The 24,923-nt window shown below is 26.2% G+C and overlaps 2 protein-coding genes across 2 annotated transcripts in view; one reads left to right on the top strand and one right to left on the bottom strand.

Annotated features, from left to right (window-relative positions):
- LOC142320229 (uncharacterized) overlaps positions 1 to 24,923 on the top strand; it is a 214,176-nt gene that overhangs the window by 24,755 nt on the left and 164,498 nt on the right. The gene's annotated exons all lie outside the window — the stretch shown is intronic.
- The window catches only part of LOC142319070 (epidermal retinol dehydrogenase 2-like), a 119,246-nt gene continuing 116,221 nt past the window's right edge, over positions 21,899 to 24,923 (bottom strand). Inside the window, exon 8 of the mRNA XM_075355932.1 lies at positions 21,899 to 24,077. Within this exon, the coding sequence (XP_075212047.1) occupies positions 24,005 to 24,077 (73 nt within the window). The 3' untranslated portion in view covers positions 21,899 to 24,004. The remainder of the gene's footprint in view (positions 24,078 to 24,923) is intronic.

Raw genomic sequence — 24,923 nt, 5'->3', positions numbered from 1 at the left:
CAGAAAAACTTTTTAGAAAATTTTTTTTCATATTTTACCTTTATATTGAAGGAGGTGTGACATTTAGAGAAAACTTTACTTATGGAAATTTGTTAACCTTAATCTATTACGTTAACCTTTAGAAAGATTTTTCTTCAAAATTTATGCCCCGTTCCCAAAACCGATGTAGGGTATTTCATTTCAATCTCCCCAAGCAAATTTTTTCGTAAACTACGCACAATAAAAAAAAAATACCTAAACAAAAGTTACTCAAATTGAAGGAGGCCACCTTATGGTGACCTTGGATTTAAACTTGACCTTATTTCAAGGTTAAGACGATTTTTTCCAAATAGATTGACCTGTTTTTGACCCAATAATGAAAAGAGAAGAAAATTTTACATTGAAATATGTAGTCACACATATAACCTTGGACCTTTTTTAAAGGTCATACAGGTAACCATCAGAGATAGTTTTACACGGGTGATAGTGTTATACAGATAGTATTATACGAGTTACACATTTTTGAAGGTCATACAGTGTTCGTGGAATATTTATATCCCAAGGCATTTATCTAGAAAACTATGGGAAAGAGCACAAAAATAATTTTACAGTATCGTCTAATCCTGTCTCTGATGATTAGCCGTACGACCTTCAAAAATGTTCCAAGGTCATATGTGTGACCACTTATTCCAATCTAAAATTTTCTGTTCTTTTCACTGGTAGGGTCAAAAACAGATCTCATTCCATTTGAAAAAGTCCTGTTAATCTTGAAATAAGCCAAGTTCAAGTTCAAGGTCAAATCCAAGATCATCATGAGGTGTCCCACTCCAATCCGAGTAACTTTATTTATGTCATTTTTTGTATTGTGTTATTTTACGAGAAAATCGCCCGGGGCGATTAAAATGAAACACTGTCTATTCTGTTTCTTTTTGGGTTTTTTGTGTTTAACTCTTTTAATTCTTCTCTTTTTATTAAAATATTTTTTTATGTGTTTTTCTTAATCACTGAAAGGGCTATTAAAATTAAAATATCTTTGATAGATATATTATATTCCGAACCCAAAATGAGAAACAATTTTTTTATTACATTCATAAAAATTATACTTTATTTTATAAAAGATATACTTTAATTAAGTTATACTTCATTAATATTGATGGTCCTTTTTTATTAACAAGAAATCTAAATAAGTGAGTAATAAAGTAATATATGATGAACATACTCGTATTACATTCTATTTTCACATTACCTCTATCGGTTTTTACATTTTGTCTACGAGGTTAAACGTTACAACATGATTCATGCTACGGTCATAAATTGATTTTTAGAGATAATATTCCTAACTATTCTGCTAGCAATACAAGTACTATTATTGGGAAGTGATAAAAAAAAGAGATGAGTTTATCTCGATCATCCTCATTTTTTGAGTATTATTACACGACTGCCCAAAAAGGAGTGTAACGTATTTAGGGTGTATATTTGTATGTAATTTCTTAAGGACTCTTATTGTTAAAAACCTTCATAACAAAATTAACTAATGAATGATTTAAGATTTATTTTTTGATTAACAATTATTCATTTATGAATTAGTTTTCAATTAATTATTTAATCATTATCTGGTAATACAATTTTTCAGCATGTTTCCGGCAAAGAAGTAAGTACCTTGTTATTGGTTTTTCGTATGTTCAACTGTTATTATAATTCTCTATTTACTGGTACGCTTTTTCAGTGCTGGAGGAACCCAAAACCTATATTTTTAAGACGATCGAACGTTTTCAGATCTAATGCTGTGGGTCAGTAGAACTGTATCCCAACATATTCTAAACAAAAAAAACAACACATTTTTAATCATAGCTTCAATACCAGTGAACCATTTTTTATTTTATTTGTACAAAATTATTTGTCATTCAAAGGGCCTTCCAATGACCTGTTAAAAGCTACATCGACTCGTTTAAAAAACATGTTTTTAACCCTTGAAAATTTAGAAAACATTTAAGGGCGAAATTTTGTGTTAGTAACTTAAAAAATAATTTTCGTTGTTTCAATCCACGGATTATGACTATTTTAGATGGTTTAAGAAGTATTATCACGTAATTTTATTGTAATTTTTGTAGGACTGAAATTTAAAAAAAGTACTATCTCAAATGTTTTTTGCACCTACCGAGCGAAGGGGTGGGCGAATATTAATTTTCTTTTCACTAAAATTTATTATTTTTTCGGGTTGTAAATTAATGTAATTAAAAATTTTACCATTGCTATTTAAGATTTTTGAGTTGGAATAGGTGTAGTGAAGATTATTTTCAAGGGGTTTGATCAAGGGGTGATGATTATTTTGAAAATTGAATTATTATTTTTTTTAGTTGCTACAGATTAATAACCAATTGCAGTTGCTTACGGGAAATGAATATTAAAAATAAAGAAAAATTCCAGGCTTAAGTGGAATTCAAACCAAGGTTATTCTTGGATGAAAAGGAGAGACACTATCACTGCCAGTGAGATTTTTAGAATATAATTCAAGTAGATTACAATCAAAGATTGGGCTAATGAGGTAGTAAAAAGGTATATGATTTTCCGAATGCTTAAGAAAGAATAGTTTTTCATGCATTGGAATCATAAATGTTTTATTTTACAATCATAACTGAAGGAATTCTTTATTCGTAACATTGTTTAAACGGCAATTATGCGGAAAGAAAGTTCACTTTAAAAATTTTGTGACATTTGTGAATAGAGAAATTCTTAATATTCTTAAATTTGTGGCAGCTTCACACACGTCAGGTTTGAATATATAAAGATACGAGAATGGGTTTTACGATGCTGTTACAATTCAATATGAATTTTTTTTGTGGTGATTAATTCCCACGTAAACTTGAAGCTAACCTTTTGCTCTGGGAACATGGGATTTATATTTTTTAGGGTATAAAAAATACTATACCTTATCCGAATGTGTAAAATAAAGGCTGAAACCTAATTAAAAGTAATTGCATGTTTATACTAAATAAAATATGACACTTTTATTTTGTATAGAAGTATATAAAATTTAAAAATAATTTTAAAAAAATTTCGTCAATAGAAAAAAAAAATTCTTGTATGTTTTCTCTAAAACTGTTAAGGAACTCTAGTTAAGTTCTAGCCAATAATTACGCTTTTTTAATTTTAACGATATGATCTATAAATCCGCTCGCTGAAAGATAATAACTGTGTAACATTTGCAGATTAGATAGATAAATTATTCGTTGTTTTTTCATCTTTATAATTTAGATATTCAAATAAAAAATTAAAAAAAAAAGCTTGTGTATCTCTGAAACACACATCGAGATAAAATCTCGAGGAAAAGCGTCTCCAGTAAGTTCTACTCTCCAAAGAATAGTCATTTTGAATTCGCTTTTGGTTTCGTTTGTCAGCGATACGAGTATAACCAATTACCAAAAGGTTTGATTAAATTAAAATTTGTGAGTAAATTTTAAAACATTCATTGCTATAAATTATACAAATTTTACTGCGTTAGACTTAGTTGTTTATTATATATTTTTTATTTTTAAATTACAGACCGTAGTTATAAAAACTGTACTTGGTCGAATTTTATTCAACGTAGTTCCAAATCACGAGTTACATTAGATTTTATGATTGCTATAAACGGACGACAATATTGTTAAAAGAATATTATACAAAAGGCACGTCTAATGTGAAAGCTGAGATAATAATCTTTATTATGACACACATCATTTGAAATTATCTGAAAACAGCTGAACTGAGTTATCCTGCAATAAACCGTAACTTATATCTTTCATAATTCAAAATTATGTTTAGCATAGGTTGGTACGTTACCTACACTTTCACTGATGTAATATTAGTAAGTGTTTATACTTCCATATTAATTTCGTTGTACAATATTTTAAAACAAAATACAATAATAAGAAGATATTTTTTATTTAAATATTCTAGTTTTTAATCAAAAAAGATAACTGAATTTTTACAATTTGAATATTCTCAACTCTACTGGTATAAAAGAGTTGCTATACAATTTTTAAATGAAAATTGGACGAGTAAGAGAGAAAACCTCCTTAATAATTGTTTTTTATTTGTAAAAATATATATTTTAAAAACAATATTTTCTTACTACCTATTCCTACTTATTTGAAAGTGTACTCGCTAAATGAACAATTAATTTTTACTTTCCTGGCATGTCAGCAATAAAGCTGGGGTGCAAGAAAGAAAATATGGTAATCAGTCAAACATTTGGGTAGGTTTTTTCCATTTCTTGGCGTTTCATAGGCTAGGGATCTCGAAAAACAAAAATGAACGTCTGTGGTGATGGGGTGGCCACCAATATTGCCTAATTAATTGTTCCTAATTACTTATTCGTTAGAGGTAATGCTAATTGTCATAGTGGAAAATTATTAAATTTGTTATATATTTTATATCCGATTTTTCATTAATTATTTTTTCGAATTTAAAAAATAGAATAAAAAGAAAAAAACTAAAGATTTTGTTCTGATAGGTACATAAATACACATTAAATAGATAAAGTCGGGATTGGTAGATATGATTAAGGAATAATAAGAGGTTCTTTTAAGCATATGCAACTCTTTACGGTGAAGAAAGTGCGTTATATCCTCCAATAAATAGGACCCCATCAGGCGCATTCCTGCTAGGCCGAAAGGCACAGATAGGCCTTCAGTGGACATACGGAAGGAGAACCGTGCCGGGAGAAAAACGAACGTGCACTCGCTGCTCTTCTTCCAAGGTAATCCCGAGTAAAGCTTTCAGTATGGTCTAAAGGATCGGAACGCAATCCACATTTTCGTCCATAAATAAACAAAGCTAATTTATAACCGCCAAACAAACAAATAACCGTCTAATAATAAGAATGATTCAGCAGCAAGGGACTGTTGTTCAGGCTCTGCGATTAGTAGGGGGGATACATAAATCCCCAGTTATCCTTGCGTTCTGTTCCCTAAGAAATTCTGCCTCAGTATGATCTAAAAGTATCAAAGCAAATCGGGAAAATTCTGGTCATAGCAATATTAAATGAAATGGAATTCATGAATATAAAGGAGATGTGGTAAAATGTGATATATTAATTTTAATGAAAAATAAGAATTATCAATTAATAATAAGACGAATATGTAAGAATAATAAATAAATGAAAGCAATGTATAATAAAGTAATTACTTTTATTGTAAATATTTGCGTTTATAATATTTGTTCTTAAAACAAAAAAAAAGAAAAGAAAAGTTTCTATAAAAAAAAGAAAAGAAAAAAATATGTAATTAAATAATTCTAGTGAAACACAAAAAATAGAATTTATAAAGTGTTTATATCTCAAAACGTTATATTTTTTCGACCTTTACTTGAGATGTACTGAAAGCCACTTTTGAAACTAGCTGTAAAAAAGTTAAAAAACCGCTATTTTTATTAGGGTTGTCGTAAACAAGAAATTAATGCCTCAAAATTTTTTAAGTTTTATGTCCTTTAAAATTATTTGTCACAATTTTACCCTTTCCATTTAAAATATTTGGTTTCCCCCTCCTACGGACGTTTGGGTGTTGCTGATCTTACACAGAAAACGAGATCGTTTCAAGGTTGAACCGTTTGCAAAATTCTATTTCTTGTTTTTGTTTAACTGATGAAAGGTAATTATTTACTTAAATAAGTTTTTGAAAAGTTAATTAAAAATGTAATTTTTTCGCATGTGTCATTCATTATCAGTTAAAATTATTAAAAACTGCTAAAAATGAAAAAAATGTGATAACAGGTTATTTGCTTTTATTAAAAGAAAAAGGAAAGATTATTCTAAATAATAATATTTTAAAATATCTTCGGTGGAACATATAATAAAAACATATTTTTAATTACATTAAAGAAAATTTAATTAGAATTTTTTTAACTGAAGTTTTCTGCTTAAGAAATAAAATAGTATACGTATATTTGATTAAATTTACATGATACAACACATCGTTTTATATATCAGTACAATTATGTATTAGCTGTTTAATTAGTCGTTATGTAAATAAATGTATATATTAATTGATAAAATATAAATAATATATGTATTATAATATAATATAATTTTTATATTGATAAATATAAGTGTAATGTATAAAATAATTGATCGTCATTTTGTTAAAATTCGTCAAAAGTTAAACTCTAAGTGATTACGTCCGTATTGAAATAGTTTCAATACGGTTAATTTCAATACTATTACTATACGGACGTAGTCACTTAAAACTTTAACTTTTCACCAATTTTAACAAAATGATGATCGATTGTTTTGTATATATATATATATATATATATATATATATATATCAATTTTAGTATTAAGTCATGTGGATTAATTAGGAAATAGTTCAATTATAATGCGATTGTACCAATAAGTTGCTATGTAGGAGTGAGTACTCCAACGTAAACAATAGTTGCTCTGTATTCCTTTTATTGTGTATTCACAACAGAAATACTTTTGAATAAAATGAAATGAGACACGTATACATAAGCTCTTTGTAAGTTGTTAGTGTAAAGACAGAATCTGAGTGAATGTGGTTGTATATGAATGTAGGTATTTCTGGACTGAGTATGGAGTTTTGGATGGGGAAGATTCTGATGAAAATATTTAAACTTAACCATATCGATTTTTTAAGTAGATGGTGTTCATCTGGTTTTAAAGCCTCCTCAAGATGGCTTTTCTGAATTTGAACAAGATAAACTTTAACATAATATTAATGAGAAACCAACGTTAGTTAATCAAACCAAAAATTAATGTTACTAGTATGTATTCTTATTCACTGTTTTTTTTTAAATATCTAATAATTAAAAAAAATATATATATATTAATACAATATGGTAATTAAATATATCTAATGTTATTAATTAAGCTGAACAGAAGGTTTTCCTATGGGTTTCGGACCTTACCCAATATTGGAAGGGAACCCTGTCAAAAAAAAAAAAAAAAACCAATATTTATTATTTCACTAAAACTCATCCGCAGCTTGTTAATTACAGTTAGTTGTTTCTGTTGTTTCTTCCAAATGAAAACGAACTGTTCGTTAAAAAAAAGACAGGTTGGAAAAAAAACAGGTTGAATTATTATTAATCTGTTCATGTTTCTTAACTAATTTTTCCATGGCATTGCAAAACTGTTTAGTTTTTGTGATTAAAAACAACAATTTCATTTTAATATTTTTCTCAACGCATTGGCCGCAGAATGTTTCGGTTTTTTGCCACCAAATACCATGAATCACTTTATCACAAGATTTGACAGTTTTATGACCCTTTCATTTTGCATTTTAATTTTACAGTATTTTCAAGAATTTATTGAAACTGTTTGATCTTCTCAGTTAGCTTATATACAGCATATTTAATATTGATAAAACAACACTGCTGGACTAATGACTTGTTCTCAGTAAACGGCAGTTTATTCACTTTATCTGTTTTCATTAACTTAATGTTCTGGCAATTCTGTTCGGTGATTCAATGGGTTTCATATGCAGTATTACTATTGTAAACTAAGAAAACTGGATGGAAAAACAACAGTTATTGATGTGAAACAACACTATGTTTTTTTCTAAGAAACAACAGTTCAGTCAAACTGTTTGATATTTTCTGACACATTACTATTGTAAATCACAAAAAAACACTCCACACAGGATAGAAGAAGGATCCTCATTGAAAATGTCAAAACTGGTTCCTTTGGAAGTTATATAGAATTCACTGATTGTTTTAATTTTCATCTGGTAAATTTTTGCTGAAATAAATCATGAAAAAATAAATTAAAAATACTTTTAGAAAAAGGGGAACAGGTTTAAGTTTTCTCATACCTTTTTTAAAAATGTATCTTGAGCAAGAACATTTCAAAAATTTATTTTCCTCAGAAAGGACAACTCAATGGTAAATATTTGCATGATTTAAGTAACAGATATTGCTTAGATTATACCATGTTAACTGTTTCATTACTTGAAATAGAATCATTTTTAAAGCTAAAAAATTTATTTCGTTCTTGAGAAATCCCCATAATAACAATAAAATAGATCAATGAACAAAAATTGAATGAACAAATAAAAGAATTAAAACAAATCCCCTTTTATTTAATTTATAACTTAAAAATAAGGTTAAAATAAAGTACATTATATCAATTATTATTATATCAATTATTGATAAATAGCAGCTTGCTATGAAAAATTAATCAATCTGGATGAAAATCAAAATCAAATTTTAATAAAATTAAAATAGTCATTAAAATAGTTAATAGTTTGAGAATAATTTATCTGACTTTAAAAAATTCAACCCAAAACTAAAACTCAAGCTTTTTCTTAAATTTTGCTCCTGGGAATCAAATCGTATCTCTTACAGAATGCAATTTACTCAGCGACTCAAAATATTTCTATATTAAAATTGAAGCTTTAAAAATGTAAGGGTTCTCTGTTTAAACTTTACTTCTCACTTCAAGATCTGGTTATCTAGATAATTTTACATTTAAAATCATTCTCATATTTCCATAAAAGTATTGGTTAATGAAGAATTATTTAGGTTCACCTTATTGGACCAAGAGATTTTAACGGAGCACTAATTAATATGTTCAAGGATGTTGTGGTTGATATACAGCAAAAAAGCATTGAATTTATTTAATTTTTATCAAATAGAAAGCTCAAAATTAAAATTTTAATTTTTAACTTTTCTTTAATGATACTAACTTCACAGATGGTGGATAAACTTGTGGAAATGCTTTATTTATTAATTAATTGGTTTTGCTGTTAAAACTTTCTCTCCTTTAAAAAAGATTTCTTTTCCTTGATATACAATTTTTTTTAAATTTTTTACATAATGCTTACAGCTTTTAAGCATTTTCTTATTATAGGATTTACTAAGGGATTCATTTTCTTACTATAAATAAATATTTCTTACCTAAACTTAGTTGCAGGTAGATGTTATTTATTTACCTGTATGTGATATAAATCATATAAATCAATAATATTTCACACCCTTCAACTACTGGGATATTAATCCATACAAAATTCCTGTTGTTGCGGAACCATCACATTATAAGAATGTATTATTTCTTACCTAGGATCTTTGATCCTGTTATGGTTTGATCAATAATCCTGACTCTTTATCATACTTACTTCTTTTTGAGTGCCGTTGCATACATTTAGTGTAATAATTAATATATAAAAAAAAAATTTGAACCACTTACAACTCAAAACATTCTCTGTGATCTAGCAGTGATTCATAATTTTATCAGATATTCCCACGTGACATGCAATTTTGCAGGTTTTGCAAAATTGTTCCTTTGAAAAAATTAAGACTACGCTCAATGGTTGTTTTATTTCCTGCAAGTAAAGCAAATTTGATTATAGAAAGTATAAAAAGTGTTTGATACAAAATTGCTGATCAATAATGTGCTGCTTCCATCATGGATAAAAATTATATCATTTCCTTAGATTAAGTAGACTGGATAGAATTGAATGTTTTTTAATAACAATATGCCTTGAGTAATCCACTTGATGGGATTATTCATTCCATGCTGTAGTTCATTCATGAATAGATAAACATTGATCTTATCATTTACTCACTTTCTTTATCCTTGAAACCTTATTCACCATTTTGGATTCTGTAGAGCCATTTTATGCTTGGTTTGGTCTGGTGGGAGGCTTCCTGTGGATTGAGCTAAGAAATCTGCTTCCATTACAGTGACTACTCAATAAATAAGATGTATAAAGAGAATATCAAGTAAACTTCACTGATAGCCTATTAACAGTTTCTAAAACTTGTTCACTTCCATAGCTACATGCATTTCTAACAAAACTGAATTACCACAAAGAGAACACATATACAATTAATTTTTCCTTTAAATAAATGTAATAATTAATATTTTTAATTTAAAATTAAAATCAATACAACTAATACAAAATATAGGTTTTATTATAATATATGTGTAATATACTTTATGCACATCTTATATTATATACTGTTTAAATTAAGGGGTAGAAAAATTACTTAAATTCCTGAAACAGCATAATATACAATTAATTAACACTTCTTTTTAACTACTTAAGTAATTACTTTATTACTTTTTAACACTCTTAAGAATATTTTTTTTATTTTTCTATCTAGAACGGAGAGAGCATTATTCATCTAGAAAAAATAAACAACACAAAATAAATTATTAAAATTATAATCCTACAATCTCAGTAAGAGAATGTAGGATACATTCTCCTATAAGTGGGAGAATGCTTTATAAAAATGTATTTTTGTCTTAGTTTTCTTCTATACAGTTTTTAGCTTCTGCCCAACCCACTACTAGAAAATTGACTAAACCTGTATGTATTAAAATATGACCTACCAATCTGTTTACCAGAATATTTCTCATTTCTCCTACTCTTTTTAAATCCTCTTTAGTTTAAATATCGTCCAATTTTATATGGATAATATCATGGATTACACCATAATTAAAATGCCATTATTTCAAATTCTGGTTTTCTTTATGTTATATTGTTTAATTACATTATAATGCTTTGTCCCATACAATCTTTTTAAAAGAATTCCTTTATACATTTGACAAGCACTTTTTTTCCTATATGATATTACTGTTTGCTTTTGCTAATCATCTTTTGATGTCTCTGTAATTCACTCATCTTTTATGATTTTACAACCTAAAGAACAAAATTCTGCGATTTCATGCAAATTATGTTCTGTCATATTTAATTCTTCACTATCTTCCTTTATGACTCATCTCATTATCTATGTTTTCAAAACATCTTTTATTAGATTGATTTTTCTCTAAACAATAAATTCTTATCATTTCTTCTATTTGTTAGTTTCCAGTAAAACAACAATGTTATGGGTAAATTTTATGATAGTTTTATCTCATTCGATTCTTATTCAACTCTTTAATTAATTCTTTAGTTTCTTTATTGTGTTTCTTAATTTTTTTAAGATATATCTTGTATAGAAAAGTTATAATTATTCAAAATAAAAGTTGGATTGCTATAAAATACTGCAGATTTTATAGGGCTATAAAATATAAAGTGGCTTCCTTATTGATGTGAACTTTTACATCAAGTTTTAATTATTACTTTACATTCATTTAAAATAATTTATGATGTATAAAATAGAAGAATCTTCTATGTTTCTACATAAAAAAAAAACTTCCTGTGTAAAACAAGATGTATTATTATGAGTTTGATTTATAGTAAAGTTAGTTTTCATGATAAGAATTTATTTTTGTATTTATAAAATGCAGATAAGTTGACAAATTGGATATACTAGAAATTCTGTTGTTTAATAGTCAGATAGTGAAGTTTTTAAATAGAATTTGGGAAATATAAAAAATAAATAAATAAATACAAATTAAACTTAAAATTATATATATTACAGATATAATTTTTATAGCATCTATTATTACAATTACAGAATAATAATTATATGGTAATTTCAAGTAAATTACCTTACACAATTACACCTGTGGCAGTGGGAACTCTAGTAATGATTAATGCTTGATCATAAAGGTAATGTCCTGGAAGATTATATTATAATGTATGTTGTAATTACACTTGAACTTCATTATTATTAACTGCTGGTTACAATTTCATTCATTCCATTAATTCAAATTAGCTAACTACACCATTATTAAACTATATTTTTAAACTGTTTATTATCATTAAAAATTATTCTGATTTTGTGATCATTAAAGGACACCTTATCCTTAATTTAATTTCTGTAATGTCAAAAAAGTGAAATGAAATCTTGTTTTAACTTGACCGTTTGGCATCATCTCCTTGTGCTACAAAAAGAATTACAATTTCTATCAACCACATATGTTTGACAGTTTTCATGAAATTTTATAGTAACATTTTTTTTTAGAATAAGCCTACTGGACTGGTCTATGTAGTGGTTAACTCATCGCAAATCATTTGTTTAACAGCTGATTTTCAAAGTCGAATATTCTGAGGTTCAAATCCTACAAAACGTTAGTTACTTTTATATAGTTTTGAATCCTAGACAATGGATACCATTGTACTTCGATGGTTAGGGTTAAATTAATCAATATTTCAGAAATGTCGGCCTGAGTCTGTACAAGTTTATAACTCATTTACATATCACACTACTGTTCTGATGTCTGCTTATTGTTCACTAGTTTAACAGATTGTAATAAATAAATGCATCATAAATAAATTTAGAAAAATATTTAAAGACAAACATCACTGCAAATCAATTTTTTCCATACAACTAATTTTTAATTTATCTACTAGGTCCCATAACTAAAATGTTATGGGTGATTTAGGAATGAGATGTAGATCATTGCCAAAAAAAATGATATTCCCATCTTCAAGAATAAAAAACATCACTTGCCAAGCATATCTATAGGGAGAATGATCTAAGAAGTGCTTTATAGATATGTATTCTTTTTTTTAACTGACCTGAATGTGCTGTTTCTTGTATATAATTCCAAAAATAATTAAAATGCAGGTAAAAATTCTGTTCTAACTCATGCAGTTATTATTTTTATTTTCCACTACAAAAATATCTATGCATTGAAGATAATTAATTCATGAAATCATAGTCTCCATGAAATCAACAAACTTACATGCTTCTTTCTTCAGTGAAACAATGCATTATCATGTTTCTGTTCAACAAACTAGATCTAGCTTCACAATTTCCTCAAGAATCATGTTTGGAAAATAAAGAGAAAGCTCTACTGATCTTTTGCCAGGAATCTTAAAGTTAATAGTTCTAATAATAAAGATAATAAACTCACGCACACACACACCTGCACACACACACACACACACACACACACACACACACACACACACACACACAGACACACACACACACACACAATATATATTACATAAAGACATAAAGTAAATAATGAGTTTATTAAGCACAGTACTAAACAGTGTAGGAATTTCATACAGTTACATTTTAAAATAAAATACCATCCATTTGAGTCAATCATATAACAGTTTAGGATCAAATTTAATTGCAGTTATCATTGTTTTTTTAAAAGTTACTTATTTTATAATGTGTGTTTACTTAAAAATGTTATTTTTGAAATTGCATTTGCTGGCTATTATCTATAAAATTTTTATTTTTAGAAAATTATGTCCAGTAGTGGTTGACTCATTTATTTGAATCAGCTGATGGAATAATTGACAAACCACTTTAGAAATTCTAAAAGACAGTTAAATCTCTTTTCATATTACCATTTTTTAGCTCTTTATATGACAGCCAATAGATTTTCTAAGTCTCAAGTAAAAATTTTTTTTTTCATAATTTTTGAAATGCTGATTAAGGTTCCAAGTGGAACTGCTGTGCTGGGTTAACGTTGAGCAGATATCACCATTTGACTCTTTCATATGTTGAATTTCAAGGCTGTCGTTGTCTTTTACTCCAAGGCTCTAATCACTGAAAGAAGTATTCTCAATTAATAAAATACCTGCAACAATTTTAAAAAGGTCTGCAATTTTTTTCAGGTATACCAATTACTTTCTTTTTTTTTTGGTTAAAATATATTTCTGTATTTTGCTATTGTACAAACTACACCGATAAATTCTCACTTATATTTGAACAAGTCATGAGATAATTTTGTTGTTAGTTAAACATCATTTCACCTCCATGGGAAGTAGGAAGTTCTTGGACTTTTATTTTACTATCATTTTTCAGAATAGAAGTTTAAATATTAATATTATTAATCTCAAATCTTTGATAATGTAAATTCATATTCCTTCATATAAATTCATATACAACCCACAGGGTTGGTCTAGTGGTGAACTCCTCATTACAAATCAGCTGTTTCGAAGCCATAGTGTTCTAAGGTTCAAATTCTAGTAAAGTTAAAATGTAAAGGTAAACTTTTATATGGATTTGCATACTAGATTGTGGATACTAGTGTTCTTTGGTGGTTGGGTTTCAATTAACCACATATCTTTGGAATGGTCGACCTAGACTGTAATAGACTACTTTTCATTCACATTCATATATATCAACCTCATTCAAACTCTGAAGTAATACCTTATAGTGTTTCCAGAGGATAAACAGATAAAAAAGAAAAAGATATTCCTTCTTGATAAACAAATCTTTATCTGGGTACAATTTTTGTTTAATTTTATTTTCCTTATTTCAAGGGTCTAAGTTATTCTGTTTTTATACCTATTCAAATTAAATTTATTTCTGATTGTATCTTATACTTAGCCATTAAAAAAATATTTTTTGGGAAACACAGGTTGTGTTAAATCTCTTAATCATGTAATAGTGTAAGGTTAAAAAATAAACTGATCTTTTTTTGGTATTGTATTTTAAAAGAGATTAAAACAGATTATCTTTTACTTTGGAAAGACACTTTCTGACTTGCTGAGCGGTCAAAGATCTGTTAATGTGAATCCCAAGATCATTGCCTAGACCCTCCCAGTTCACACCAAATATATACTGCTTCTAAACTCTTCAGCATTCTTAGCATGGACTTGGTAGGGATTGCATTAGAGCCTAAAATGTGAAGGAAAAATAAAAGATAAGAAAATGTACTAAATGATGGAAAAACCGATAAAAACAGTAATACGGTGATAAAAAACAGTAATCTGTTCTATAAACTAATTGATCTATTCTATAATCTAGAAGATGATCTGTTCACAAAAAAACTATTATGCGAGACAAATGATCCCATTCATCCAAGCATATTAGCAAAATTAGTCATCCCACTTACAATTCCTTCTCAGGAAATTAAGATATTTTTATTAACTGCAATTTTTTCTTAAAAAATATTTAGATTAAACATATGAAGTAAAAAACTGATTTTCTCCCATGGATTAGAGTTATCCAAGAACAATCCTGGCTTCCTAAAAGTATCTCATCATCTCCATAGTTATATGCAGCTCATAAAAGAAAGTTTATCAACTTGACCAAACTCACTTTAATTAAAATCAACTGTGTTATTTATTTAGAAAAAAATATGTTCTCTTAGAATTATTTTTACATTATAGATTTGTAAACAACAGGTTGGATCTAATATACATACATCACATCATGAAGAAAGTTTCAAATTATAACTTTGTTTTTTTCATAACATCTTATTACAACATCCATGGTAATCATAATTATTACAGAAGCTGTTAATTATTTAATTTAACACCATTCTACAAGTAAATTCTGTATTTTGGCCAAAGTTTTGTCATACCTACTTTTGCAATAGTATTATGTATCTATTGTTTGATGTTGCCCTGATTTTCAGTTAATTTGCACTATATTATTTTTTTTAACTACCACTTTTAATTAGTAGACATCATCTCCATCTGTCAAAAGTTATGTTTTCAGATTTCCATATCAAGTAATGTTGCATTTAAAACTACAGAATAAATTTAGATAATTATCACTTCTTTTCAGTAAATATCTAGTTTCATGTAATAATTTAATGCCTAGCATGAAAATAAATGTACCTGAATCCCTTTATGGTTGAGCTTTTGACACATTTACTGAAAGATAGAATTTTTACAAAATTTATTTCTGAATAATAATTTTTATAGAAGACATTTTTTTAAATTCTGTCCCATATTATTTTTAATAGGTATCTTACTCATAGTAATAATACTCATTGATAACTGATGTGTAGAAAAAATGCAGAAAATATTATTTGTAATACGAGTTGACTTTTATTTTAATATATTTTTATCTTTAAAAATTATTTTTTTAGTATTATTAGTAAAATACTGCTTGTGAAAAAACTTAAATTTTATTTGTATGTGATATTGGTTACTTCTTCTTTGTTGGATCTGAAGTATGTTATTAGGGCTTATAATTAACACTCAGACGTGAGCGATAAATTAATTTCTGTCATGATTTTTATCTGGATGCATTTTGCTTGTATTTTTAACTGTAAAAATTAATATATTGTGAAGTTGTGTGCAAAACACAGTTGTTTATCAACTCCTTAGTGTCAAAAATATTTATTTATAAAACTTCTTCTTATTACATTCTCTAATCAGATGTAATAAAAAAAATACAAATATTAGACATTAAATGTTCAATGAACATGTTAAGTATGAATTTTATGTTAGAATATTTGATTTCATTTTTCTATACTTTTTCTTTTATTTCTTAATACTTAAGATTTTTTCAAAATGTAACATTGCATTTTGGAAAGGTGAAATAACTAAATTGTTATTATAATTTTATTATATGTGTTTGTTATGAAATAAACTTTTTGGTGAACTGATGACAACACCAAAAATTCTAACCCTGAGGTCACCTGAAGACAAAGTTTTCTTCAGGCGACTCAGGAATAATTGTCACAAATATAATAATGTTATATTTTGATATATCTTATTTAAAAATAATATAATTAATTACAATATTATATATTAAGCTATAAAAGAAATAATATCATTAAACAATTTGAGTGATAAAACTAAAATTATTAAAAATTCTAAATACTTATCTTTACAGGTAGCTATTATCAGCAGCAATGTTGTGCTACTGGTAATAATGCTACCAATAGCTACACTAAAGACACACTACAGCTAATTAGCTTCAAAAAGCCTTTGAAAGAATAATTTCTAAGTTAGTCAATTTGAAAAGTTTTTTATAATTTTTAATAATTAATTTTAAATTTAAAGCACACTGTTTCTGATTACTTTAGAAACTTTTTGTGGTTCTTTCACTAGATAAAGTAGCGTGCAAATTAAAACCAAACATAGATATTATTTAATAAAAAGTAACTTTATTTAGAAAAAAAAATTCCACAATTTATGAATATCTTGTAATTAATTAATTAATTAATATATCCTCCTTTATCCTTAATTACTACATGTTTTTGATTTGGCATCGATTCAGAAAATCTACTATACATTTTTTTGATTTCTTATCATAAAACCATACTGATATTATTGCTTTAATGAGATAAATTTTTATGGCACAATTAATTTTTGAGAGTTGTTTTTGACTATTGCCCAAAGATTTTCAATTGGATTAAGTCTGAGGAGATGCCTGGCCACTGAAGCACTTTAATGTTTTGTTCTTCAAAAAATGTTCTTCAGAAATGTAGAATACAGTTATGTAGAGTACAACGAGTTTTGAAAATGGAATATATCTAAAATGCATCAACAGATGATTTAATTATGAAAAAAAAATAAAGTTGGATAGAAAAAACTAAAATAAAAATGTGACTCATCAAAAAGCATAACATTCTTCCAGTCTTTTTTGGTGTAGTTTCCATATGCTTTGACCTACAAGAGCCTTCTTTTGCTCATTACTGTTTAAAATCTGTTTTTTAGCTGACCGATGAGCTTTCCATCCAGCTACAAGAAGTCGGTGTCTAACATTTTTCACTTGAAAATTTATTACAATGGCTACTAATTCTCAATTTAAGATCACAGTAGATAATTTTGGATCAAGTTTACTTTTTCTCACTAATAATTGATCCTGTGTTGGAGTAGTATTTCATTTTCAGCCACATTTGCCTTTCCTTTGAAGTGAAAAGGAACCACAGCTTTTTTAAATTGTTTTAAAATAGCATTTACTGTTTCTACTCCAATCCTACACTCAGAGGGTATTTATCGTTGTGTCATACTGATGTACTCAGAAAGAGAAATAATTTTCGAACACTTTCTTGGATGTCTTTATTATAAGTATATATTAAAGACACACAGAAAAAAAAAAATACAAAAATTTAATTTTGTAATAAAAAATGGAATAAACTTTCACGAAACACTATTTATATCATAAAAATTGCCAAAGAACAATAACCTCACATTACACAGACAACTTAAAGTATGGGTGTTATCAAGCAGTGTAGTCACAAAATCGAAATAAACACCAGGAAATAAGATTTCCTGGGCTCGGATTAATTTGTACGCTATTGTAAATTCCAGTTCTAATAATCTAGAACCCCTTGAATGTGATTGATTATAGGATATGCAGATTATACAGTATAAATTATAAAAATAAAGAAATTTTCTTTTAATTTAGAATAAACACAGAACATAGCAGATAATGAACATAAAATAAATATCGTGTGTACGATGCTAAACTGCATTTTTACTCCCTGACAGTTCTATAACATCTAAGGCATCTGCAGAGGGCAGGAGTAGTGTACAAAAAAATAAAATGGAGAGAAAAATAAAATACAGATTGTGAAGATCATTTTTACTAAATTAATTTTTGTAGCCAATAAAATTTAAATAACACTAGCTTTGGTTTCCTGTTGTCTATTGACATTTAAATTAATCTATTAATGGACCAATGGCAATATTAATTGTTAAAAAAAAGTTATTGCAATAAATTTTAATTATAAAATTACAGTGTTCCACCAAAGAAGAAATTATTTTGAGAAGTGATTCTAGAATTAAAAACTTGAAAAAATCTAACAAACATAGACTATCCAGCAATGCTTTGTTTCAAATTATGGCTGTCAAGTAAATCAGCCTGATGTTTTATCCATAGGTAACAAAATGCATAAATAAATCTTCTGAGTATTAACTATGTTAAAAAAATTAGAGAATTTTATGGTCTCCATAATTTTTATCTAATATTATTAGAGAAAAGTCACATAAAAATCAACATTCAAAACATAAATCACAATATTCTAGGTTTGTCATAAAATAATTTTGTTAAATTACCAACCAACAAATAAAACTTTGTAACAAATTTTTTAGAGACTTTAATTCTTAGAAAATTAATATAAATAAAGTAAATTAAAAAAAACAAATACTAGTTTAAGAAATTTAACTTCAATTTTACTAAGAAAAGATTAAGCTAATAGAAAAAAGTCAGAATTCAATTTAATACAGCTGTTTTATTTTCTAATCATCTGATGATATGAATCTTATTACATAAGTATTCGTCAATCTGCATGGTGGAGTGCTAGTGTCCCTGCCTTTAATCCAGAAATTCTGGGTTTGAGTTTCAGTTAGACTGGCATTTTTTCAAATTTAAAAAAAATTCATTTTATTATCATCCATAGGCAGCTGCTGCAGGGTGCAGAATAAAACAGAATATAAAGAGCAATTCAATTGTTGTTGGGTTTTCTCTGCATCAAGTCAGTTTGTAGACATTCAACACATCTATTCATTGATTCATTGTTCTGGAATATGTTGAATATATTTAATTGTCAAAAAAAACACACACACACATATATATATATATATATATATATATATATATATATATATATATATAACTATTCAATTTCATAAAATAGTTTATGTTATGGAAATGTATAAATTAGGTTATTTTTTATATTCATCTCTTTCATGAACAGAAATTTAAAGTCCCTGAAAATAGTAAAGTTAAAAAGTGATTTTAGATTTTGTGATTGCTTGTTTGTTAGTTTTTTATACTTAATAGTACACTTAATTTAGTAAAACTTATGATTAACTAAAATAAATGAGACAGACCAAATCTTTGATAAAAAATATTCAGTTATAAATGTGTTCTCATCTTTAGAATTAATGCATGAAATGAAGCTCCATAACACTGATATTTAAAATACTAGTAACAATCTTCCATTGCTGCAAATAGTAATTGATAATATTTCTTTTGATATTCCAATCAATGGCATTTTTGATATACTAAAAAGTTCCATTTTCATATTCCCACTGACAAGCTTTTTCAAGCTTCTGTAGTGAATTAATTCATAAAGCAAAAAAAAAAATACAGTTACTTTTACCCTAGTTTCATTTCTTTACAAGACAACTAGATGATCTGAATATTATTTTTGTAATGCAAGATTTAATATGTATCTTTCTACATCAATATTTTTTTTTCTCATTCTTTTAGTGAATGATTTTATTGTGTAAATTAGTATAGTGCATTTACAAATTCATTAATTCCTAAATTAATATATAATATTAATATATAGTCTTATTAAAATTTTTATTAATAAATTATCGTCAAATTTAATTGTTTGTGAAATTAATCGTTTAATATAATTCAATTAAGTTATACCTACCTACCTACAGAGTATTTAACATTATTTATAATGCTAGTTTATAAACATGATCTAAAAGACACAGATCAGGTTGAAATATTTTGTTTTTGTCATTTTTTAATAATATTTATTATAACTTTACATAACAGCATGTTGTCATCATTAATATAACAATTTTAAATTCAGTTTGCTTTGTTTTTTTAATTCTTCTGAGTTTTTTTACATTCTGGAATGTTGACAAAGCCTTTTTTAACACAGATTCTTTCATTGCTGGTATTTACATTATTTTCAATGTAATTGCTTTTTACTGTAACATTAAAAAGTTATTTTCTCTAATATAAAATAAAGCCTATAACAGTTAGAAGAGTCTTTTTTGTACCAACAAATAACAAATTTTGAATTTAATTTATCACGGAATAAAAATTTTATGCTTATTCATAATGATTTTAAATAGTTGTTCATGTTTTAAAATTTTAAAACAATTTTGTTATCAATTATTATAATTAATTTTTTACTAAAAATTGAGAAAAATGTTATCAAACACACCCTAGCATAAAATAATTAATTATATATTTTAATTTTTTGAACAGCATGAAAAAGTATAACACTAACTAAAAATTTTTTTGACATGCAATTTATTTAATACTAATTTGCTTTTTTATTTTATTTGCTTGTTATAAGCACTAATTCTTAATTCAACACATTCTTATTAAAATTACAAAAACATATAATTATTTTTAATGACAGGGAAAACAGTTATATTTCTCTCCCGTGTTTGAATAAAACCTGCTGATTACATAATTTGATAAATGAATCATTTTGTTAGTCAATGTAGTAAAAATGGCAATGAAAACACAATAACTTTTTCCACAGTCTGAAGTATTAAGCTATCAATTTCCTGTTTTATTAATTATTTATTAAGGATAAAAAAATCACGTGTTAATGATTGTAATAGTTCAGACAGTACTTGCATTTTCATAACTCACTCAGCTGTAGTGGGTTATGAAACTTCTTTCCTCCAGTAGCAAAGAAGTTGAATTAATTAATTGTAGTATTAATCAAATATCCTTTAGCTAAAACAAAAATTACATTTTGATCCTTATTTACTTTCACAGTTATTTAAGTCATGTTTTGGGTAAGATATTTAATCATATTTTATTTGTATTGATGGATAAACATAAAACAAAAAACAGGCATATTCTTCTGCATGAAAAATTATTAGTAAATAAATTTTCCTTTTTCAAAACAGTTTATGTGGTGTACCACATAATATAGATTATGTTGGTTAGCTACTTAACTCCATTTCTTTGCTTGAATCTGTACTTGTAATTATATCTCAACAACAGGAAATTAACTTTATAATTAATTATGATAAAGTGGCAATTCCATATAAAGTACGTTCCTGATTTATTTTGGTTCATACTAAAGTAATATATTCAGTATTCTTTTACTTTAAAGAGATATAATTTACAAAATCTTTATTTAATTAGATAAGTTAGATAGCATTTTACATTTTTATTGATCAGCTTTTAACAAACAGTTTAAATAAATTAAAATTTTTTTGTAGAAGATAAGCTTATGAAAATAAAATGAATTTAGAAGTACGAAGGGAGTGGATTACTCTATTAACAATTGAATTAATAACTCTATTTAACTGAGTAAATAAAAACTCTAAATCAATTGTGTTGTGTAACATGTTATGGAGCAAAAAAAAGAAATGATATTATTTTTGCAGTTTAAAGCTACATGCACATTAGCATTTTATTATGTTAAATAAAGAAAACTTAAAAACTACAAAATAATAATAAATACACAATTCTAACTTTATCTGGCGTCTCATATTCTCACCCATGAACTCTAAATATATAGTATTAATCATTAAACAAAATCATCAACAGAATTTTAAAAAATGTAATCACTATGTTTTCCAAAATGATAAAAAAAATACTGAATATCATATTTGCTATATACTAACAAAATAAAACAAAAATTACAAAATACAAAATCTCTGGAGTATATAAGTTTTACTGACTGCTATAAATAATTATTAGACAGATACATGCAGATTCAGAACACAATCAATTGTTATTTATAAAAATAGAATCAACATCTACAACTTACCTTACAGAAACAGGGAGCAGACACACACGCACGCACGCACGCACACACACACACACACACACACACACACACACACACACACACACACACACACACACACACACACACACACACACACACACACACACATTTTTAAATGAAGAGATAGATGTAAATATGTTTTGTTTAGAGTAGCAAGTTTCCAAATTTAATATCATTAAACTTATATGTACAGACTGGTTTAATTTTCATTTTATCGTCTATTATTGTTTAATTAATTAACATTAAAAAATTTTATCAAACTAAGATTTATGATTTTTTTAATAAATATTCTGACAAACAGAATATAAACACTTACTATGATGTTAAAAATTATAATGATTTTAAACATATACTCATAATGACAGCATGAACAATAGAAAATACTCAAGCTTTTTTTGTATTATATTTTATTGGAAAGAAGGAATTTTTAATTAAAATTAATTTTAATACAACTGAATGATTAATTCTTTTCTCTGCGCACTTTTAGTTTATTCAGACACCTACATAGAAGGAGGGCAAAAATGGAAAAAAGAAACCATTACATTATTATAAACTTTATTATTTGTACTTAAAAAATAATAATAACAGTACAGATAAGTAAAATTTAGAAGAATTATTTAATGTAAATTTGCACTTGAGCCATAAAATACTTTAATATATTACTAAAATATATATTTAAAAAAATTGAATCATAACATATTTCAAAGAAAATGAATATTCACAAAACATAAAATATAAACATAAATAATATATTAATTTATAAAATAATATTACTGAAGAAATTTACATTAAAAACTATTACACTAAAATAAATTTAAAGTAATAATACTATAATTAAAACACACCTTTATTAATAAGTTATTTTTTTACAATGAAAAAATATTATTTTATTTATATCAATTAATTTTTACATCATATCTTATTACACCTTAAATAAAACTATGATGTTGCAAAAATAATGTTATCATTAATAAATTTGATTTCTTACACTAACTTAGTTTTAATCATTGATAGATTTCTCTGAATGCGCACTTATACTCACTGAACTAGTTATGTTTTATTACAGAATAAAAACAACAGCTTTATGTAACTTATTACAATAACTAATCTATAATGTATGTTAAATGGTAGCTAGTGAACCATATTTTTTTAGTTAAGTACCTTACATTGCTACATCTCTTTCTAAGTTATATCCTTCCTGTAGCTCACCACCATTTGTATTTTATCTATTTACAAAATAATAGATAATACTAGTACTTTAATAAATATATTGAGTATTATTTAATTTGTTGAGATAAAATATCTCAAGATTAAATTTATTTATTAAGTTTTGTTTTGTTTTATATCTTACTTTGGCTAGCCTACATGTAGTTTATTAAAATTAAATATTTACAAAGTTATGCATTATAACTATGTACAAGATATCATGAATCAGTATCTATCTTTTGTACTACCGTACTTACACATTTATGTGTGTTGTATGTATAAATATGAGTAAACACACATATGTATATGTCATACATTTAAAATTTTTACTAGCAAATTATTTATAGTATTTTATTATTTTCTCTAATAAAGAAACTTACTAATTGAAAATTCTTATCTAAAATTTATATATATATTAATTATCTTTCTCAGATTTATTTTTATTTAAAAGTAGATAAAAATTAAACAAAAAAATGTTACAATTTTTTCTCAATTATTTGAATTTTGTAAAATAGAAAATAATTTCTGTGTTAATTTTAATTTTATTTATAATGAAAATTTAAATATAATGTTAAAATTAGGAGAAAAAAATATTAACCCTTTATTATATATTTTAATCTAATAAAATGGAAAAAATATAAAATAAATTGATACTGCACATATTAATTTATAAATATATCATATGCTTTATATAGAAAGAAAAATCAGTACTGTCTGCTCTGACAGCAGAATTTAAATTTTGTACATTCCACAATAGATAAATTTTTATGATCTGGGATTGTCAATTTTTGCAAAGAATACATCTCTCCAGAGATCACCAGCCTTTACTGGGAGTGCACTGAAAAAAAAAAAAACAAAATTAAAACATTTATTATTAAACACAGCATTTAATAAAACACTAATTGAAGTTTAATTGTTTAATGGCTAGCTTATGTTCACAAACAGTTTTTCCTTCAGATGCTCTGTCAAAATATTTCTCTGTTAATTGGTTTTATTTATATAGAATGACTTACTATCTGCCTAATGCACTACAAAGAAATCACATTAATTATATACTTAATGTAACTAATAAAAATAATTTTTTAAAATTAATTATCTCATTTCTTTTTATATCATTTTTATGTCAGGGCTTGGTTCACTTGCCCTTCCCATCTGTCTAACTGAATCCCCACTATATTTGTTATCCTCATGGCTGAGAGAATAATATTGATAAATAACATTTAAAGTCTGAAAAGCTCTCCTTACACATACCTGAAAGAGAAACTAAATTACAAAAGACAGACAGTAGTAACAGACAGTAGTAAGACAGTAGAAAGACAGTAGTAACTATTGTAACTAAAGAACACAGAATTTTGGTAAAAGTTCATAACTTCACCACAAGTGAGTTAGGCCCTCAATCTAGAGCTTAAAATCTTCTCTCATATAATACAAATGTATCCTGAAAATTTGAAAGCAATTGGTCGGCTGGTTCTCGCATGATGCTGTTGCAAACAGACAGACAGAACCCGCCACTTTCTCATTTATATATTAGATTATAATTAGTGTTATTAAACTTAATTATCTTACATTGTTATAAGTAGTTGTTTTCCAATATAACTATTGCTATTTTTATCCTTAATTTGATTTATAAAATTAGTTTCATAAAGAATTATTTTTCAAGAGAGGATCAACAGATAATATTTCC

Source organism: Lycorma delicatula, chromosome 2 (assembly GCF_047948215.1).
Source record: "Lycorma delicatula isolate Av1 chromosome 2, ASM4794821v1, whole genome shotgun sequence".
NCBI lineage: Eukaryota > Metazoa > Arthropoda > Insecta > Hemiptera > Fulgoridae > Lycorma > Lycorma delicatula.
Note: the sequence above shows the minus strand (reverse complement) of the source record. Positions and strands in the feature narration are given on the sequence as shown.